Raw genomic sequence first — 18,331 nt, 5'->3', positions numbered from 1 at the left:
TTCTTTTTTTTTCTTTTTATTACTTTATTCATTTATTTATTTTGTCTATCACCCACCAGCTGGCTATTATCCCACTTCACTATTCTTATCTGTGTGAATGCATTCAAAGCTAAAGCACAGGAAAGTATATTGTTCAGTCTCTTAGCCCTCAGAAAGTCCTCAGAACGGGTCTGAATGTGCCTGAAATTATTCAAAATAAGCACAGCCTGCTCTGCATCACGTCTTAATTTTTTTTTATCACTTGTAATATAAGTGGAGTGAGAAAAACCCAACATGCAAGCTCTTTCTTTCCGACAAATCTAGTTTTTGTGGCTGTAGTAACTGCTCATTATTCAAAATTGGTAATCCTAAAATGCCTTTTTACAAACACCGAAGAGAGGGAGGAAAACACAAAGGACCAAAAAAAGGGTCTATTTTTTCAGATGCAGTAATTTTTACATGTTTCCTTTTAAACTGTTTAATATTCATAATTTTGATCAGAATAGCAATGCATATGAATGACTCATTAGGTGCTGAGCTGTGTTTCTTTATGTGAGAGATATTGGATAGAGGGAGGGGGCAGGTGGACCGCGAAGGTAACCACAACGAAGCACCCATCATGCCACCAGGGTATATTGTGATGCTCATTATATTGCATTAAAGGGTGTCCCTGTGGAACAATGAGAGGCCCCGGAGCCCGGCGGCATAGCCTGGGGCTGGCCGGGACTGATATGGAGACCCTGGGGAGCCTGCTCAGCCAGGCCTGTCAGCACCAGACTGTCGTCTTCAGCTGCCACACTCCATTCTCCTCTCCCTCTGTAGTCAGCTCATACCGTCCAGGGTACCAGAGAGGCAGAAAGAACCAAACTCAAGCCTTTCGTGCTTTCACCAAAACACAAGGTCAATATGTTCCAGACTAAGTCGGTCTGGGTTCATTACCCTAATGTTCATTACAAGTAACAGCAGTCTTATATCTGGGACATGCACCTGCATATACTTAAACCCCTTTATTTATAGGACTTTATGTAAAAGCAGCAGTGCAGACACTAGGTAAAGCTATAGAACCTAAAAAAAAACTGAAAACACACACATATTTCATATAACTGAGATAGTTTTTGTTGTTTGTTTATTTAATTAGCAAATTTTGACCACAATGGCTCCTCGTAGTGCTTAAGACAAAGCATTCGAATGATATGAAAAATTGCAGGAAAAATTGCATGTAACAGAGTACGGATTAAAGGAAAAGACAGATATTTAAATTTAAAGATGCAGCGGGCAAAATAACATCCTATGAAATAAGTATGTTTAGCTACAAGCAGGTTCAAACACATCAAATACAATTGCATTAGTGATCATGATTGGCATATGGTACGATTTTGATGCTATAAAACAAATAAATAAATAAAATAACGTATCAAACATTTCATTCGTCAGTTTTTGTCTCTTTATCTTCGGTCTTTCTTCCTTTTGTTTTTTATTATCAGTCTCTTTGTGGAGTAAAGCCTGAATTATGGTTCTGCGTTAAATCGACGCAGAGCCTACGCCGGAGAGACCGCCGTAGGGTACGCGGGACGCGCCCGTACGGTGCGTGTCGTCGCGTACCCTACGCCGTAGGCTCTGCGTTGGTGTAACGCAGAACCATAAATCAGCCTTGAAGGAGGAGGAGGAGGAGGAGAGGAGCTGACGGGCTGCGCGCGCAGCTTCACTCTGGCGTAGCTACGACTGGACCGCAATGAAAAGATAACTGGCGACATTATCTGCTCATTTTTGAGCATTACGGGTCTCATTTCGTAGTTAAATTGAGAGGAAGCGGTCCGAGACTCCAGCCGCTAACACGTTCCCATGACAGAAAGGTGAGTGAATCCTGAACGACGTTTGCAGCAGAACAGACATTTAAATGGAGAATTACATTAAAGGGACGAGGGGGTTGAGCTCAGGCTTTTGTGGGTCTTATGTCGCAAAGTCGATTGAAGCGTTAATTGAAATGTGCCTCGGGATTAACAGGGGTTTACCATGGCAACGGCACCAGTCGCGGTTTTTTAGAAAGCAAATAAACCTTTTTTTTCCTCTTCTCCCAACAATTACCTAGACGGCGTCCGCAGCTAGTGTGCTGTAAATAACGCCTGGTGTTTGACAGCCCGAGCTCGTGTGTTAATTGTGCACAAGCCGACGGTGAAGGTGTGGTGGAGATGGAGAGAATTTCTTCTTTCTTTCTTCTCCCGGCGAGCGGACACGTCTCTGTTCTCTCTTTGATGTCGCCGAGCCTCACGCGCTGCTCGGTGCGCAGATGCGAGCGCTCGCGACGCCTCGCGACGCCAGACACTCACACAGCGCACCGACCACTGTTAATATAATACATCCATAATACTGCTGTTAATATAATACATCCATGATACTGCTGTTAATATAATACATCCATGATACTGCTGTTAATATAATACATCCATGATACTGCTGTTAATATAATAATCCATGATACTGCTGTTAATATAATAATCCATGATACTGCTGTCCAGGCCGGTGTCCTGACCATTTCTGCTGCTTTGACAAAAAATGCTATGGTTTTCTACCTTTGTAGAGCTACAATTTTACTGTGTTTTACTCCCTAAACCACTTCCTCCCCCCCAGGGGTGCAGATCCGATGTCAGGATTGGGGGGGACACCAACGTGATTTTAATTTTTAATTTTTTGTCAATATGCAACTAATACCATGCCTTAAATTGGTAAAGGCTCGCCAAAAAATACTGCACAGGGAATCATTTATTGTGCTTACCTTTCTTGTTTATTTGTCCTAAACAGCCAACAGTGTGTGTCACTGCTTACTAAACCGTTATATTCGTAAATCATAATTTTAAGGGTTTTGGGCATGTAGTGTCTACTCATCTCAAATTCTTCTCACCATCTTCCTTGTATCCTATGGGACTACTTTATGCACGATCAATTGATATATGGATGAAATATGGAGCCCTAAACAAGTTGATTAAACTAACTGATCATGTTTTAACATAGTTATGGTGGTAAACAGTTCTAAAAAAAAAAGGACCCATTGCTTTCATTCTATACACATCAAAATGGAAATATATTTTTAAGTCTGAAAATACATTTGTTCAATTTTGAATCATTTAGGGTATTTTTATTGGGGGGGACAATTCATGTTTTTCAGAAATTGGGGGGGACATGTCCCCCCCGGGATCTGCACCCATGCTCCCCCTCCCCCCCCCCCCCCCCCCCCCCCCCAAGTGGTCCTTGTCTCTTGCCAGCCCGTCATTGTAAATAAGAATGTTCTTAATGACCTGCCTGGCTAAATAAAGGCCAATGACTGAATGGATATCAAATAAAGCGATAAAATTTTTTTTTTTTTTCTTCTTTATGGTATAATGTTCACAAAGTGTAATGCAATTCATGTCATGGGTCGTGTATTTTGAAGGATCAAATACTCAACATCCCATATTATCAATTTTACATCGTGCAAGAAATGATTGGCGAGGCAATCAAACTTTGAAAGTCGACTGTGCACATGCGCAGAACCACAAAGTAGCATTTCTCGGCAGGTAGCAAGGATTGGCAGAACACCGGATTACCCTTATACTGGACCAGGGGCACCAGATCTAATGACTAACTGGACCATATAAATGTCATAGTTTATTATTTTCTCTCTATATTTGCTGGAAGAGGAGCAAACAGGTACAGCGGTAACCAATTATATAATAAAAATACATTAAAATAATAATAATAATAATAATAATAATAATAATAATAATAATAAAAACGAATTGCGTTTGAGTGAGTGTGCTGTTCCCTACCTTCACATCAGCTCATTCAGTAGGCCTGTCTGATTGTTTAGTCATATGCTGTAATAGTTTTGCATGTAGTCCTCAGACATGATGGAAATGATGATAGTTAACATGTGGCGTTACATTGGCATGTGAGTTGCATTCTGATTGGAGCATCAGTGTAGTACGGCGTTTGTAGACTCATGTCTATCTGTGGTATTACTCTTAGTTGGTTGCTTGTTTGCATTTATTTGTAGTATGAGTGTTGGGCATGTTCTTCAGCAATACGTTCATGTAAATCTATGGTCTTTATAACCATAGTACATTTCCCTTTTTTTACCGTAAAATGTGGGAGTAGGGGGGAACTTCAAGTGTGGTCACCCTGGGGAACCACACTGAGTTAATCCGGGTCTGCTTGCTACATATATGCACGTATAAATACATGTCGGCGACCTCGACGTGTAGGGAAATGGGAGCATTCGTCATGAAGAAGGAGAAAGGGAAATATCCAAATATCCGTGGATGAACCTGGCAACCACACAGTCGGGGTCTGTTGTTGCCTCTCACATCCTGGGCGCTTGCTATGTTGATATCCTGACATGTGCAGCGACAGAGCTGCACAAAGACGGTATGGGGAAAACCCCATTGTCTCAATTCTGTAATCATATTTAACTATACACAATATCTTCATTTTGCAGTGTAAATGCAATTTGACACGGTCCAATGGTTGAAAATGGGGACCAGCTGTTTGTTACACAGTGGCCGTAATCATGACTGTTTAAGCAGAGGTGTTAAATTGTTATTACGGAATGGGGCTCATTGTTGCATTAAGGATCAGCTGGAAGACTTATCTGCTGAATAAAAGATAATCTGCCCCGATATGAAAAGCGTGTGTAATATGAAGGGAGTCTGTGTGTGTCTATATAATGAGATGTAATTGGCTTGTGGAGCGGAGGGGTGTTGATGGAGATGACCTTTAGATCATCTGATATACCCCATCCAGCCTGGTGCCTTTGTTTCCTCTGGTTAAATTTACACACTACGCTGTTTAATGCAGATGAAATTGAGGCGTTGTTTTCTTTTTGCTGTTGACTTACAATAGTGTGCATTCCATCAATGAGCCAAGAAAAAGAGAGGAAATGTGGAAATAATTAGAGTAACGGGGACAGGGGAGGGATCTCATTTGGCTCTCTGTTGGGTCTGTTCTTGCCTATTTACTAAATTAGCTGTTACTGGCTCGCGAACAGACCTTTTACAGATGATGTTCTAGATGTATAAATGCAAATGTGCTGCTGGTTCACTCAGTGTAAAAGAAACACTGCGTTCATTTGAGTGTATCATTTCAAGTTTATTTGTGCTGCAACTTTGTCACATTAGCTCAAATTTCAGGGAAAATTGCGTTACATTAGAGCTACTCTGAATAGTGTGATCTATAAACTGTTATTATGCTCAAAATGAATGCAAATAGACGAAAATGTGGAACAACAAGAACTCAAAGCTGGTGATTCAAATTAATTTAGGTTGAAGTCTCTGCTTATTTTGAAACCCTCCATTGTGGTTTTGTTCTTGAGTGCAGCTCTATAGTGGTATGTGCAGCATGTTTACAAGGTGGTAGCTTTTCAGCTTATCTGTTTGACCACAAACACCAGGGATTATGCAACGTGAGTCTCACATACAGAGCAAGACGGTGTAACTAAAGACGTTCAGCTTCTTTGTGCCACATGGACAAGAATCAGACTGTTGGTACATCATGCTGGCGTATCTTTGTTTGACCTTCCCTATCTGTGTTATCACAGAGACAAAGCAAAGTCACATAGTCAAATGATGTCACAGGGAAAAAAAAAAACGATGAGCACAGTCGATGTGTACTTTGGATCAGCCCAGACTGTGCTGGTTAAACTTCCCTTTTATGCTAGTCTGCAGAGTTTGACATTGTTCTCACATGATTCGAGTGAACAGGAGGCGAATCAGTGACCTGTGAACTGTAACATGTCAACCGAGTGGTGATTACTGCTCAGCACCAGGTCACCTGATCTGGAGGCTCAGAGCAGTGCTCACTTATGCAGTTTTAATTTTCTCCAAAAAAGCAAACTGATGCAAAAATAGCTACTTCACTCTGATGGCTAAGTTAAGAGGGACAAATAAGACAGTGTGCCAACCAGGCCAAATAACTGCAGTTTGTGACAGTCGGGAAGTCTCAACCAAGAAAGGCTTCTTTCATATTGGTGAGGGAAGTATCACCACGTCACAGACCTCATGACCATGTTATCAAACAGGAAATATCTTGGCCCAAACTTCCTGGAATGCAAGTGAGACTGCAGCATCCATAAAGTGGAAATGTAGATCTGAATTTCCTATTCATTGTCCTAAATTAGACTATCAGATCTAATTTTCTGTGTTGTGTCTTTCAGAACAGGGAACAGAACAGCAAAAGCATGAACAACTATTTGTAAAAAATGTTGAAAGAGTTTTGCTCTTTCATTTTTGTAGTACATGTGTGTAAAATATATAATCTGTAAAAGCCAAAATAATATTAACAAAAGATCTCAAGAGCTTCAGTTCGGTTTGACTACAGCCTGGGTAAGGTGTATACATGGCTTTTAAAAATGTTATATCGGTCAGATTAAGGCAACAATTCGGCTTCCTGGTAGGTAAACATACTGACTGTAGTCTGGTCTGCAGTAAAAACTTCATCCAATATGTTGTGATCAATTCTGCAGCTATTTTGGATGGTTAGTGGCTCTTGGATGCTTTGGCTCGCGTCATCAAATAAAGCCCGCCCCCATCCTGCTGTGATTGGTTGGTGGGTTCTGTACTGGTAGAAATAGCTGTCAATGGAAGTTGCTTGTCCACTCAGTGACTGTAAGGTGACTGTAAGGTACCCTGGTACCCTGGTCACTCCTCCACCACCATGCTTGACAGTCGGTATGATGTATTTTTGCTGAAATACTTTTGGGTTTTTGTCAAACATGACTGTCAAAGTGGAAAAGAATAAAGCAAACTCTTTGGTCTCATTTGTCAAAAGTCCAGTGTTTCAGAGGTCTTGTGGTTTGTTCAAATACACATTTACCTCAGCTGTGCTTCCATATTGTTTTGCAGAGATGAGACTTTCTTTTGAAAACCTTTCCCAAAAAATATTACTAGTGTGCTGTCATGGACTTTAACATTTAACATGCTCAGTGAGGCCTGAAGGGGCTTAGACTTATCTTTAATGATTTATTTATTTATTTAGATTTCTCTGAAGGGTCTGACCCTGGGGTAAATTTGCTGGGTCATCCAACTCCGGAGAAGAGGGGTAACTGGCTTAAATGCTTTTCATTTTTGAATAATATCTCTCACTGCCGAATTTTGATTAAAATAGTTTTGAAATGGTTTTATGACCCTCTCCAGATTGATGTTTAGCAACAATTGCTTCTCTAAGACTGTTGCTTAAGTCTTTCCTTCTTGGTATTGTGTTAATGAATGTTCCAGACCAGCAAATTGCTTAAATGTCTGCTTTTATAGGGATCTGCTTGCCTGCTGAGGAACGGGTTGATGATGGGCATCACCGAGCTGCATCTTAGAGAAGTCCTCTTAGAAAACTATTAGTTCTCCTGCCCACAGATAATTATACTAATATATCTCGTCTTTTGTACCGTTGACAAGAAATCTGTTCCTCTCCTCTCTCCGTTCTTCATTCTCTCTCTCTGATCTTCCTTTTCCTGCTCTGCCCAGCTGGCCTCCGGCAGGAGGGTCCCCCCTTACGAGTCAGGTCCTGCTTAAGGTTTATTCCCTCCTAAAGCAGAGTTTTTTCTTGCCACTGTTTGGCTTAAGGTTTTTCTTACCTGACATTGTTAATGTAATAATTGCTCGGGGTCATGTTCTAGGTTTCTGGAAAGCGCTTAGACACCTTGAATTGTAATAAATGTTATATAAATAAAATTGAATTGAAAAATTAATGTAATTAAATCCTATGGGAGCAGTTAGAAGGTACTTATTATAGTTCACATGATTTTTATTTTTCTTACATAAATAATGGCATAGGGAATTAAGTTATACACTTCTGTTGTTATTTATCTGGTTTGTCTGAGATTGTATTTTTGCAATACTAAGATCCACCATGATATGAGGATTTTATTTTATTTTTAGTTATTTATTAGGTTTTTTTATTAAAAATAACCGTAGCATATTTTGCACATGAATGCATGTAGGGTCATGCCAGGCATTCATTCAGTTACTTGTGTCTCCAGTTCGTCCAAACCTTTTTTGTCTTTCTTGTGAGGACAAAGCAGTGAGTGTGGGACACAAGTCTGTGTCTTGCAAGCAGGCTGCCATGGCAGTCTGGCTCATCGTTTACTGACGTGACTCCCTTTTTAGTTTTCTGGACCATCAAACATGTGTCCTCTCTAGTGTTAGGGAATAAATCCAGGAGCTTCAAAGAATTTGTGCAGGAAAATCTTTTAGTTGGTTCTGATATAGTATGTTTATGGATGTTTTCATGCACGAATCTAAGACAAGATTAACTGCCGACCACTTGACTGTGGAATCCATCAGAGCCCTATTACAATGTCCCATCTATGGTACAGAACAATATAAAACCAGCCTTGGGGGATTGAGGTCTCCCTCTCGCTGGTCACTGAGGAAATTCTACACCACATGAAAGCTCCTCAGAGGAAAAAGTTGTCATGGCGTTACTAGAAAATTTGAAATGCATGTCTGCATTTAATTGAGTGTTTCATTTAGAAGGTACATTATACTTTAAAAATAAGTTAAAGACCCCCACCCCCTTTCCAAGACGTGAACACTATCCCCGTTGCTTCCATCAGTATGAATAATTTACTTTGCTGATATTGAATGTATCAACTTTCCATGTACCCAAGGGACACTTTGGTCATAACAGATGGTGGGGGTTGACAGCCAACATGAGGTGAAGGTGAGGCGTGTTTTGTGACAGTCTTATGTAGAAAAACAAACAGAAAAAGAAAAGCATTCATGGTACAGTAAGTCAGGGATCATGAACGCACAAGCTGCAGTGGAGCAAGGACTGTGTGCACCTCCCCAGGTGTGTGAGAACACAGTGGGAGACCATATTATTTATTGTTTTCATCCTTGGCTGAGCTGTCAAAGATTTACGCTGGGGTGTTCTCAAAACTTTCAGAAAACAGTTAATGTTACCATCATATAACAAGCACCTATCCACTTTTTTCAGAGAAAAGATAATTTAGTTATGGTCTTTTTCTTGAATGTCATTATCATTACATTATTATTTTTTATTATTATTGTATTGATGACGGTATTATGTGTAAGGTAGCAAAACACAGTGTTACCTAAACATGAACAAAAACCTTGCAAAGATGCATCATATATTTATTTATTTATTTATTAATAAATTAAATTATTTTGCTGGAATAGAACATTTAAATATTTAATTCTTTTTCTGCATAGGCTATTTACTGCCAGGGGACCATTACAATCAGGAAGGTTGTTATAGCATACACTGAGGTATTGGTACTGTATATCGCATGTTATATTAACGTTGCAATTTTCAACTATAATGACACGTACCGCTTGTTTTTCTAATATGGTGCTGTCCTAATTCATCACTGAATCTTTAAGAAAAAGAGCATGGATGCTGAAAAGCCAGCAGGTTTCAATAAGAGATACTTTAGATATAATCAAGTGTTTTAAATCTACACTGATCAGTCCAAACCTTTCCTACCACAGTATGAGGCGTTCAGAAGCAGAAGCAGCTCTAACTGGGTGAGAAGTGAACAATGGCTCCTCCTCTGGCAGGCTCCCGTGGCGTCTGGCCCGGGAACGTTGGCAGTGAATTCTGGGAGATAGACGGTGGTGTCTTCTTGGATCAGACTTGTTCATCGTGCAGACGCTCGATCAGATAGGGATCAGGGAAGTTTGCAAGAGTTGAAGAGTTAACCATGTTGTATGCTTTTACCTGTCAGTGGTTTTAGTCTTGTGATCGATTGATTGTTGTTTCTTGGAAAACACAATCATGGAAAGTACTTACTCAGCATCTGCCTATTTAGTTTTCTTAATTGGTTCGAATGACGTGTATCCGATAGATGCTAGAGTCATATTTTGCAAATGTTCTTTATTGACTTTATTCTTTATTTTTTATTGACTTCGTATTTTGCTTTCCTTTTTTTTTTAATAGTAAATTCCTTTTTTCTTATATCAATCGTAACAGAAGTCTATATTAAGCTGTACAAAAGAAAATCTAAAACAAGTTTCCTTTATATGGTGTTCTTCGCAGGATAAATTTCATAGAACTCGACTCCATTTTATATGATTTAGATGCATAAGATTTTCCAAATTCTAACATTTTTTGATTACTGCTCACCATCAAACATTCTGTTCTCTGTTTCAGGGCTACCCAGAGGAACGATGGATAAGACCTCCAACTAGCGCCTGATGACCTTTATCATTTATTCAGTCTGAATCATGGAAGGTAATGACAATGTGCCTCTAAACATAACACAGCTGCAGACCGATGTGTGCAGCACCGAGGAGGGAGGAGAAGTCTTCAGCAAAGTGGAAAATGGAGTAAATCCACTACCTTCTGATTCATTTAACGGGAGTGTGACAGGACTGAACAAAGGAGGGCTCATTAATAACGCGGACAATCCTGCCCCCTCTGGTGTAAGTCCCAGCGCTGAACCTTCAGGAGGAGTGGCGCTTAAAGTAGCTACAACGGTACTCCACCCAGTGTGTCTGGGAGACAGTCCGCTGATGTTGCCCATCCATCTTCAGATGGCTGGAGCATCCGGGCCTCAGCTCGGTCAGATGGGGACAGCGCCGTACTTGATAACCAGCCAAAACCCCGTTTCCCTTCCTCTGGTTTTGGACCAGCAGGTGATCCAGCACATGAATCCCTCTGTTATCCCACAGAACACGGGCTGCGCACAGTTGCCCCTCCAAAACAACGTCCTCTGTCAGAATCCTTTGACATTTGGTTTACCTCCAGCTGTTGACCCGAAGGCAGCAGGACAGGGTCAGGATGGCAACCTGCTCTCTCTCCTGCAGAATCCGTCTTTTGCGGCCATCATACAGGACCTCTTCACTCAGCAGGCAGGTTCGTCCACCTGTCAGTCACCAGGCTCTGCCTTCTTCCCCCTCCCTTCTCTCACACCTCCCTACACCTCCCCTTTGGCTCCGCTGGTTCCTCCGGCTACACTTTTAGTCCCGTACCCGGTCATCATTCCCCTGCCAGTGCCTCTGCCCGTCCCTCTCCCTATCCCCATTCCTGTCCCTCAGATGGAAGACTCAAAGGGGAACATGCCAAAACCAGTTTGCACTGTGAGTAAAAGCACTCAGACGTCACCGGAAGATACTACCTCTGCTACACTATCCTCAAGGAAATGCTCGCCGCCATTCAAGTCGCAAAATGTGTCCCCATCCTCTCTGTCTCCAGAGGAGGGACAGGTTCTAGACCTCTCTGTCAAGTCGTGTCCAATTGAGCCAAAACAAGAATATCCCAGTCCGCAGCACGACAGTGTGCTTGATTTGTCAGTGACTGGTTTCAGGAAAAAGTGTGTTCAGTCAGACAGACAAGTAGCTTTACAGCCAGCTCAAGGTACGAGCAGCACCGCCTTGTCTCTGGGAGTTGAATGCACTCAGAGTTTAGATTCCAAACTCCTGGGCAGCCTGGCGTCTCTGGAGTTCAGCCGGCAGCACAAGTGGCTGGTTGATACTAGTGCTGCCGGATCTAGCTCTCTGGGTCAAGAAGCATCGCTCAGCGGAGCTGGAAACCTTGAGATTGTGAGCACCTCGCAGACAGCCAAGGTCATCGTCTCTGTGAAAGACGCGATCCCAGCCATTCTCTGTGGGAAGATAAAAGGCCTTTCAGGAGTCTCCACCAAGAATTTCTCCATCAAACGGGACGGCATCCAGGGACCGTCTCTGCAGCAGTTCTACGGGATGCCCTCAGTGTCACACGGGGAGCCGCAAGACCCTAACAACCCTCATAAAAAGGTTTCGAAAAACAGAGCTATCAAACTGAAGAAGGTCAGCTCACAAGAGATCCACTTCCTTCCCATCAAGAAGCCGAGACTTGCAGCACTGCTCCCCAGGAAGTGAGAGCGCTCCCAAGAGAGGGATTAATCCCTGGACAGATCTCTGGTAATCCCAGAGAGTAGAACATGAAACACACGTGGGGACATTCTCTAATCCAAATCAAATACTAATCAATCAAGGAGTTTGGCTCGAAAAGTGAGGCTCACGAGTGTCTGACAGTGTAACATTATGAAATGCTTTGTTTTTGTTTTAACATCCAGTGTTATTCTGAACCACAACGGTTTGTGACAATGTTGTGTTTGGCAGCTCAGTTGGTTTTCTGTGATAAAGGACATGTTTTACTTTACAATTAACAGAAAATACACTTTTTCTATTCTTTAATTTGGGTTTATAACTTTTTATTTTTTCCACATATATGCGCACTGAAGACCTATAAATTCTGTACTGGGAAGTCATAATCAAGATTGTTCAGCGGTGCCCCGTCATTAGAAATGAACATGGTCATCATTAGATTGCTCAGGTCGCTCTTTCCTGATTGGCTGCACTGCAAAAACTGCTCATTTTTTAGACAGTAAAAAAAAAAAGCCTTGTTTCAAGAAAATTGGTCTTACTATTCTCAGTCTATGCCAGGGTACTGGAGAGGAGAATTTGGTCAATAGTGGAGCTCTATACCCTCTGCAGGGTATTGAGGGGTTCATGGGAAGTTGCCCAATCAGTCCACATGTGCCATATGCATCTGGAGAAGGCATTTGACCGTGTCCCTCGTGGCACTTTGTGGGGGGCTCAGTGAGTATGGGGTCCGGGGCCCTCTGTTACGGGCTGTTAGGTCTCTGTATGATCGGAGCAGGAGATTGGTTCACATTGCCGGCAGTAAGTCAGACTTGTTCCCAGTGCATGTTGGACTTTGGGAACCACAGAATTCCATCTCTGCTTTTTGCGGATGATGTTGTCCTGTTGACTTCATCAGGCCAGGACCTTCAGCATGTTGGGGCGGTTTGCAGTGGGTGGAATGAGAATCAGCACCTCCAAAACCAAGACCCTGGCTCTCCACCGGGAAAGGGTGGCGTGCCTTCTCCGGGTGGGTGGAGAAGTCCTGCTTCAGGTGGAGGAGTTCAAGTATCTCGGGGTTTTGTTCACTAGTGAGGGAACAATGGAGCGTGAGATTGACAGACGGATCGGTGCAGCGTCCGCAGTTATGCGGTCGATGTACCGGACCGTCGTGGTGAAGAAGGAGCGGAGTCGAAAGGCGAAGCTCTCGATTTACCGGTCAATCTACGCCCCTACCCTCACCTATGGTCATGAACTTTGGGTAGTGACCGAAAAGACAAGATCGTGGATACAAGCGGCCGAGATGAGTTTCCTCCGCAGGGTGGCTGGACGCTCCCTTAGAGATAGGGTGAGGAGTTCGTCACCCGGGAGGAGTTCGGAGTCGAGCCGCTGCTCCTTCACATTGAGAGGAGTCAGCTGAGGTGGCTTGGACATCTGTACCGGATCCACCTGGATGCCTCCCTAGGGAGGTGTTCCAGGCATGTCCCTCCTCCCTAGGGAGGTGTTCCAGGCATGTCCCACCGGGAAGAGACCCCGGGGAAGACCCAGGACACGCTGGAGAGACTGTGTCTCTCGGCTGGCCTGGGAACGCCTCGGACTCCCCCCTGGAGGAGCTGGAGGAAGTGTCTGGGGTGAGAGAAGTCTGGGCATCTCTGTTGAGACTGCTGCCCCCCGACCCAGTACTGGTTAAGCAGAAGAAGATGGATGGATGGATGGATGGATGGATGGATGGATGGATGGATGGATGGATGGATGGATGGATGGATGAATGGATGGATGGATGGATGGATGGATGGATGGATGGATGGATGGATGGATGGATGGATGGTCGGTCGGTCTTACTATTTGTCTAGTGCCTAGACTATTTACCTAGTTTTAAGAAGTGTAGTCAACATTTTTCTCACCTCAGTGGCAGTTATTTTTGCTGGATTTAAGACAGTTTGACTAGTTAGGAATATTAGGCATATTTCTTGTGGGGCTGCTTCTGCAACGTGCACCAAAGCTAAGAAGAGCAAGACCAGAACCACAACCTCACTGAGTAAATGGTGACAGCAGTTTTCATTCACAAGATAGTGTCTTTGTTTTGCAGCAAAGCATTTTTTTTGTTTGTTTTGCTCTGACTCTACATTCAAAGACATTCTGTGAGCCTGTTCAAATAGAGAGCATTTACTAGCTTTGATGTTTTAATTGCTGGCTGAATTAGCCAAAGCTAATGAAATGCCTCACAGCAAGTGTTTAAAACACTGTAACTCGCTGCTGTTTTCATTAAGTTATTAAGGAAGGAATTAAGGAATTATTAAGGAATCTAGATGAGTTTGTTTTTATAAAGTCAACTCCTCATTTAAATCATCTGGGAGATGAGGGGAAGTTGGCTTCTTTGCTTAAATGAGAAAACAATGTTTTGTGTGTCAGTTTTTACTAGAGTCAGTATTGATCGGACTCCACCTCCCCGTTATCAGACATGCCTGTGTGAAAAAAAATGTTGTTTCTTGTGATTTGGTGTCATTTTTTTGTTGGTTTTGTGGACCATGGTATTTCTTGCCCTCACGATCACGACGACAGTTGTGAATGTGGACTGTATTGCTCTGTGTGTGTATGTTTATTTAACATATTGAGTGCACTTTGTCATGATTTAGTTGAAAAGGTCCCAGGGTGTCCTATCCAGTCTGCTTAAACTGCATTGCTGCCTTTGTTCCTGCAGAAGTTATGTAAATCTGAAAGCTGAAGGCCAAGAACTAATAACAGCCATATGGAGACGGTCTTGACAAACAGAAATGGAAAATATCTAGAAGCTTGACTTTTACCGGTTCTTTATTTATGTCCATGTTCTGAAAGCTATCCCAGAACATTCAGTCATGCGTCCACTTCAACAGAGAGCTCTGTGGTTTAGCAGGTTGAACTGATCACTTTAGTTGGACTGGACCTCCACTAATTTATTATTTGTACAACTTTTATTTATACAGTGTGTTCATGTACTGGATAGTCAGGAGACAAAGAGTGACTGGATATCAAGACACAGCTCCCTTTGTATGTGTGAAGCACTCTTCGCTTCTGACAGCAGTTTAAATTAAAGTGTCAGTGATGAATCACTAGCTGAAATGTGCTGGTGGTTAAATATTTGCTTACTGTGCAGTGTGTGCTTTTTATATGGAAGTGAACTAAAATCTCTTGAGTCCAAATCTGCTCTTTCTGCCTGTTTTTACTCCAAAGGTGACCGTTTTTATTAATAAAACTGGTTTGAAATGAGAGGACATTGTTAAAATCATCCACTAAAGCAACAAGATACTGGTGAACCAGTAACAATCCAATCAAAATGAATAAAAATGCTTCATGCTTCATTTACCAAAATGATCTAAACAGTTTTTTCTTTGCACATGGTTTCTATTAAATTTATTTGGTTCCAATAATTAAGCATTTAAATTAAGCTCATTAATGGCAACAACAAAGTATAAAATATTTATTATTGAGGTGTGTTAGCAGAACAATTATGAGGTAAAGTGAGGTAAAGAAGCATATAGATAGCATGGTTTACGGTCGCCTGCATCCAGATGTACAGCCAGTTTTCTACTTAGCTCTGTTCCGCGGACTTTGTAAAGTTAGATTTATGACATCAATCCAGTTTGGTTTGCTTTCATTAAACTGCTGAGAGGGAGAACATCTGTAAATTATCCAAGAACAACAAAACCTTTGCATATTTGATGAAGTCAAATAATTTTTGATAGTGGCTGACTTATTATCGACCTTTGTGTTATTTAAAAATAATAATACCCGCACACAAATAGGACGTTTTTTTTCACACTTGTTGGGTTCCAAACAAATGTCCGAGGGGACGTAAGAAGATAAATTATGGATACACTCTGGATTTTATACAGTCTTCTGTGTCCCTCATGTCTTTCCTTTTAACATGTTTTCTCCAGATGAGACCCTGCCAACTAAATACATTGGGGTGAATACTTTGAAAATACAAGTTTTGTATGTTTTTTTTCCTTAACTCCTGTGATAAACGTGTGAATTCCTGTTCACCATACCACGAATGAAATATATCAAGATGTTTTTCTTCTAACAAACATTTTTTCCACCCAGAGGTCAGAATGAAGTTGCTCTTTGAAGTGATCTTAAAGCAAATTTACCTTGTAACAATGGTAGGTTTTTTATGATACAAGTTATGATACAATTTCATGGAAGAGAAATGTTCTCAGTCTACCGGTCAGTGATCAGCCAAATAGTACATTTTGTCTTAAGGCTTTAGTGTAAAGTATTAATCTCCTGCAGCAGGCAACCAGAGACATGTTTTTGCAGACAATGCAGGTGGATTTAAATGATTAAGAAAGGTGCACTCTGGATAAAGATTTCCTTGTTGTAAACAATAAGAACGCTTCTTTTCAGTTTTCATAAGCACATCCTTTATCTGGTGTGACCTGATGAACAACTTACATTTTGCAACACATATTTTTCAAGTACTTTAAAGAAGATGCAACAGGGGAATCAACAGCACTTTGATCCTGTGTTGAATATAATATGGCACAAGTCTTAAAGTGAGGGAAATATAAACATTATGCTACAAAAGCGTCTATAAACAAAGACCACGTAAACCTGAGAAATGTCAAAGATGAAGCAAGGCAGGATCTAGTACTGGGAGTATTTGGACTAAAAGCACTGCGTTAAGTATTAAAAAGAACGGAAACCACTGTTAAATATTCATCCCCTTGCCCTTTATCTTCACATTTCTATCTTATGTATATGATTTCCTTAAAATATTAAGTTTCTACAAAATTTACATTCTGTTGCTGATATTCATGGTTAAACCCATAAAACTGTACATATCTGTTTTCATTGCCAACAGGGATTGTAATGGTCAAAAAATGACAACAATGAGGTCTCAGACAGACCAACAAGCCTAAAAGATGCATGACTGATAAATATCGTACATCAAAAATTGATCATAAGGAGCCCTTAGAAATGTCAAATCTACATTCCTAAACATTCTGGCAATCGAAATGGATAAACTCATAAATTGAATGAGCTTGGGACACGTGTGGTTTGACATTGAACTGCATTATTACCGGTATGAGGCAACTTAGAAACTGCTAAAAAAATTATCCATGATGTCCGACAGTGGGAAGTGATTCTTGGGAACACTCATGGAAAACCTGATGTTCATTTAAAACACTTTAAAGAAACAAGTCAGAATACAATGTGATCCCCAGTCGTGACACGGACGAGGTCCAAGCAACGGAAAACATCAGTCTAGCAATGTGTGAAAAACGTGGAATGCACCACTGTTAGCATCCTCCAGGCAGACAGACACACCCATACTTTCAGGCATATATGTGGAGAGTGAAAACAGCTATGCAACAGCACAGACCAGGGCGCGAAATTCTCTTCCAGAGAACGAGGAAGAATGTCTGCATTTTTTTGTGGGTTTTTTTTCTTCAGTATGCCAAACCTTCCTTCTAACTGGAAAATTCAAGAGTAATAAAAACACTATATAAGAAGAAACATTCTCCATCTTTGGGGATCCAAAACCAGGATCAAAACATTTTATCTCCATTAAAAAAAAGTGTCCATGTGTGCACATGTGCTATGCAGTGTAAACACCACAGGGATTCATTTCCTTTGGGATTTCTGAAAGTTCAGTGTTGTTTGTCTATAAGATCTGAAGAGCTTTTCGTTCACTGATAAGGGGATGAGGTAATGTGTCAGCAAAGCACGGCACACTTTTTCCACTCTGGAAGTGGGGATGAACTTGTAACACTGACTCTGTCCCTCCAGGAGGAGTCTGGTGACACGTGAAACCCCTGCACGGCCCCGCGTGTCCAGCTCCAGACCCGGCTCCGTCTTGTCTCATGGGCGGGGCGGGTCAGGACCGTCCAGACTCCCATCACAGTTTGCCTTGTTTCAGCCGCTCTATGTGGTGGCATAACTTCAGGGCAGGCCCTAGTTTCAGACCCATGTACTTCATTATCATGTCACTCCGCAGAAGCATCAGAGCTTTTCCGTCTATCTCCTGGGGAAACAAATGGGGACGTTTATTATATCATGAAAGCATATACCGTATTTTCCACACCATAAGGCGCATCGTATTATAAGGATCTTCAATAAATGGCCAATTTTAAAACCCTCTTCATATATAAGGTGCACGGAATATACGGTAAGATACCGTACTATTGTGGCTGGGGTGGAGTTAGGTATCTACCTGATGGAGCTGCGCTACAGGAAATGCTACAAAATGCTACAGCAAATGCAAAAAAAAAAAAACAAGAAGAAAAGTACTGTAAGTCAAACTTTATTAACAAAATAAAATCCAGCTTTCTGAAAACTTCGTTCACTCCCAAAACAAACTTGAAAGGGAACTTTGAGTTCATTCCCCATCCTCAAATCCCTCGAAATCTTCTTCCGTGTCGGAACAGAACAGCTGGGCGAGTGCGGCATCCAATGGTCCCGGCTCCGTCTCTTCACAGTCGCCATTACGCGAGTCAGCGTCGCTGGCGTTGTCTTGAACGTCTGTGACGATTCCTGAC

At 41.7% G+C, this 18,331-nt stretch overlaps 2 protein-coding genes across 4 annotated transcripts in view; one reads left to right on the top strand and one right to left on the bottom strand.

The window, feature by feature from the left end:
- The first annotated feature begins 1,692 nt into the window (after positions 1–1,692).
- zmp:0000001174 (retinoic acid-induced protein 2) lies at positions 1,693–15,306 on the top strand. Its single transcript, XM_061737918.1, has 2 exons — positions 1,693–1,832; positions 10,117–15,306. Exon 2 carries the CDS (start codon positions 10,191–10,193, stop codon positions 11,823–11,825), a length of 1,635 nt encoding a protein of 544 aa, XP_061593902.1. The 5' UTR covers positions 1,693–1,832; positions 10,117–10,190; the 3' UTR covers positions 11,826–15,306.
- The window catches only part of LOC133458237 (sex comb on midleg-like protein 2), a 16,957-nt gene continuing 13,909 nt past the window's right edge, over positions 15,284–18,331 (bottom strand). For all 3 annotated transcript variants that reach the window (XM_061737914.1, XM_061737916.1, XM_061737915.1), the window contains exon 15: positions 15,284–17,817. In XM_061737914.1, coding sequence (XP_061593898.1) covers positions 17,692–17,817 — 126 coding nt within the window. In that variant the 3' untranslated portion in view covers positions 15,284–17,691. The remainder of the gene's footprint in view (positions 17,818–18,331) is intronic.

This window comes from Cololabis saira, chromosome 13 (assembly GCF_033807715.1).
Source record: "Cololabis saira isolate AMF1-May2022 chromosome 13, fColSai1.1, whole genome shotgun sequence".
In the NCBI taxonomy this organism is placed as follows: domain Eukaryota; kingdom Metazoa; phylum Chordata; class Actinopteri; order Beloniformes; family Belonidae; genus Cololabis; species Cololabis saira.
This window is presented reverse-complemented; position numbering and strand designations above follow the sequence as displayed.

What these genes read in the sequence shown, in the direction of transcription:
- zmp:0000001174 (XM_061737918.1), top strand. Translation starts at nt 10,191, where the DNA reads ATGGAAGGTAATGACAATGTGCCTCTAAACATAACACAGCTGCAGACC.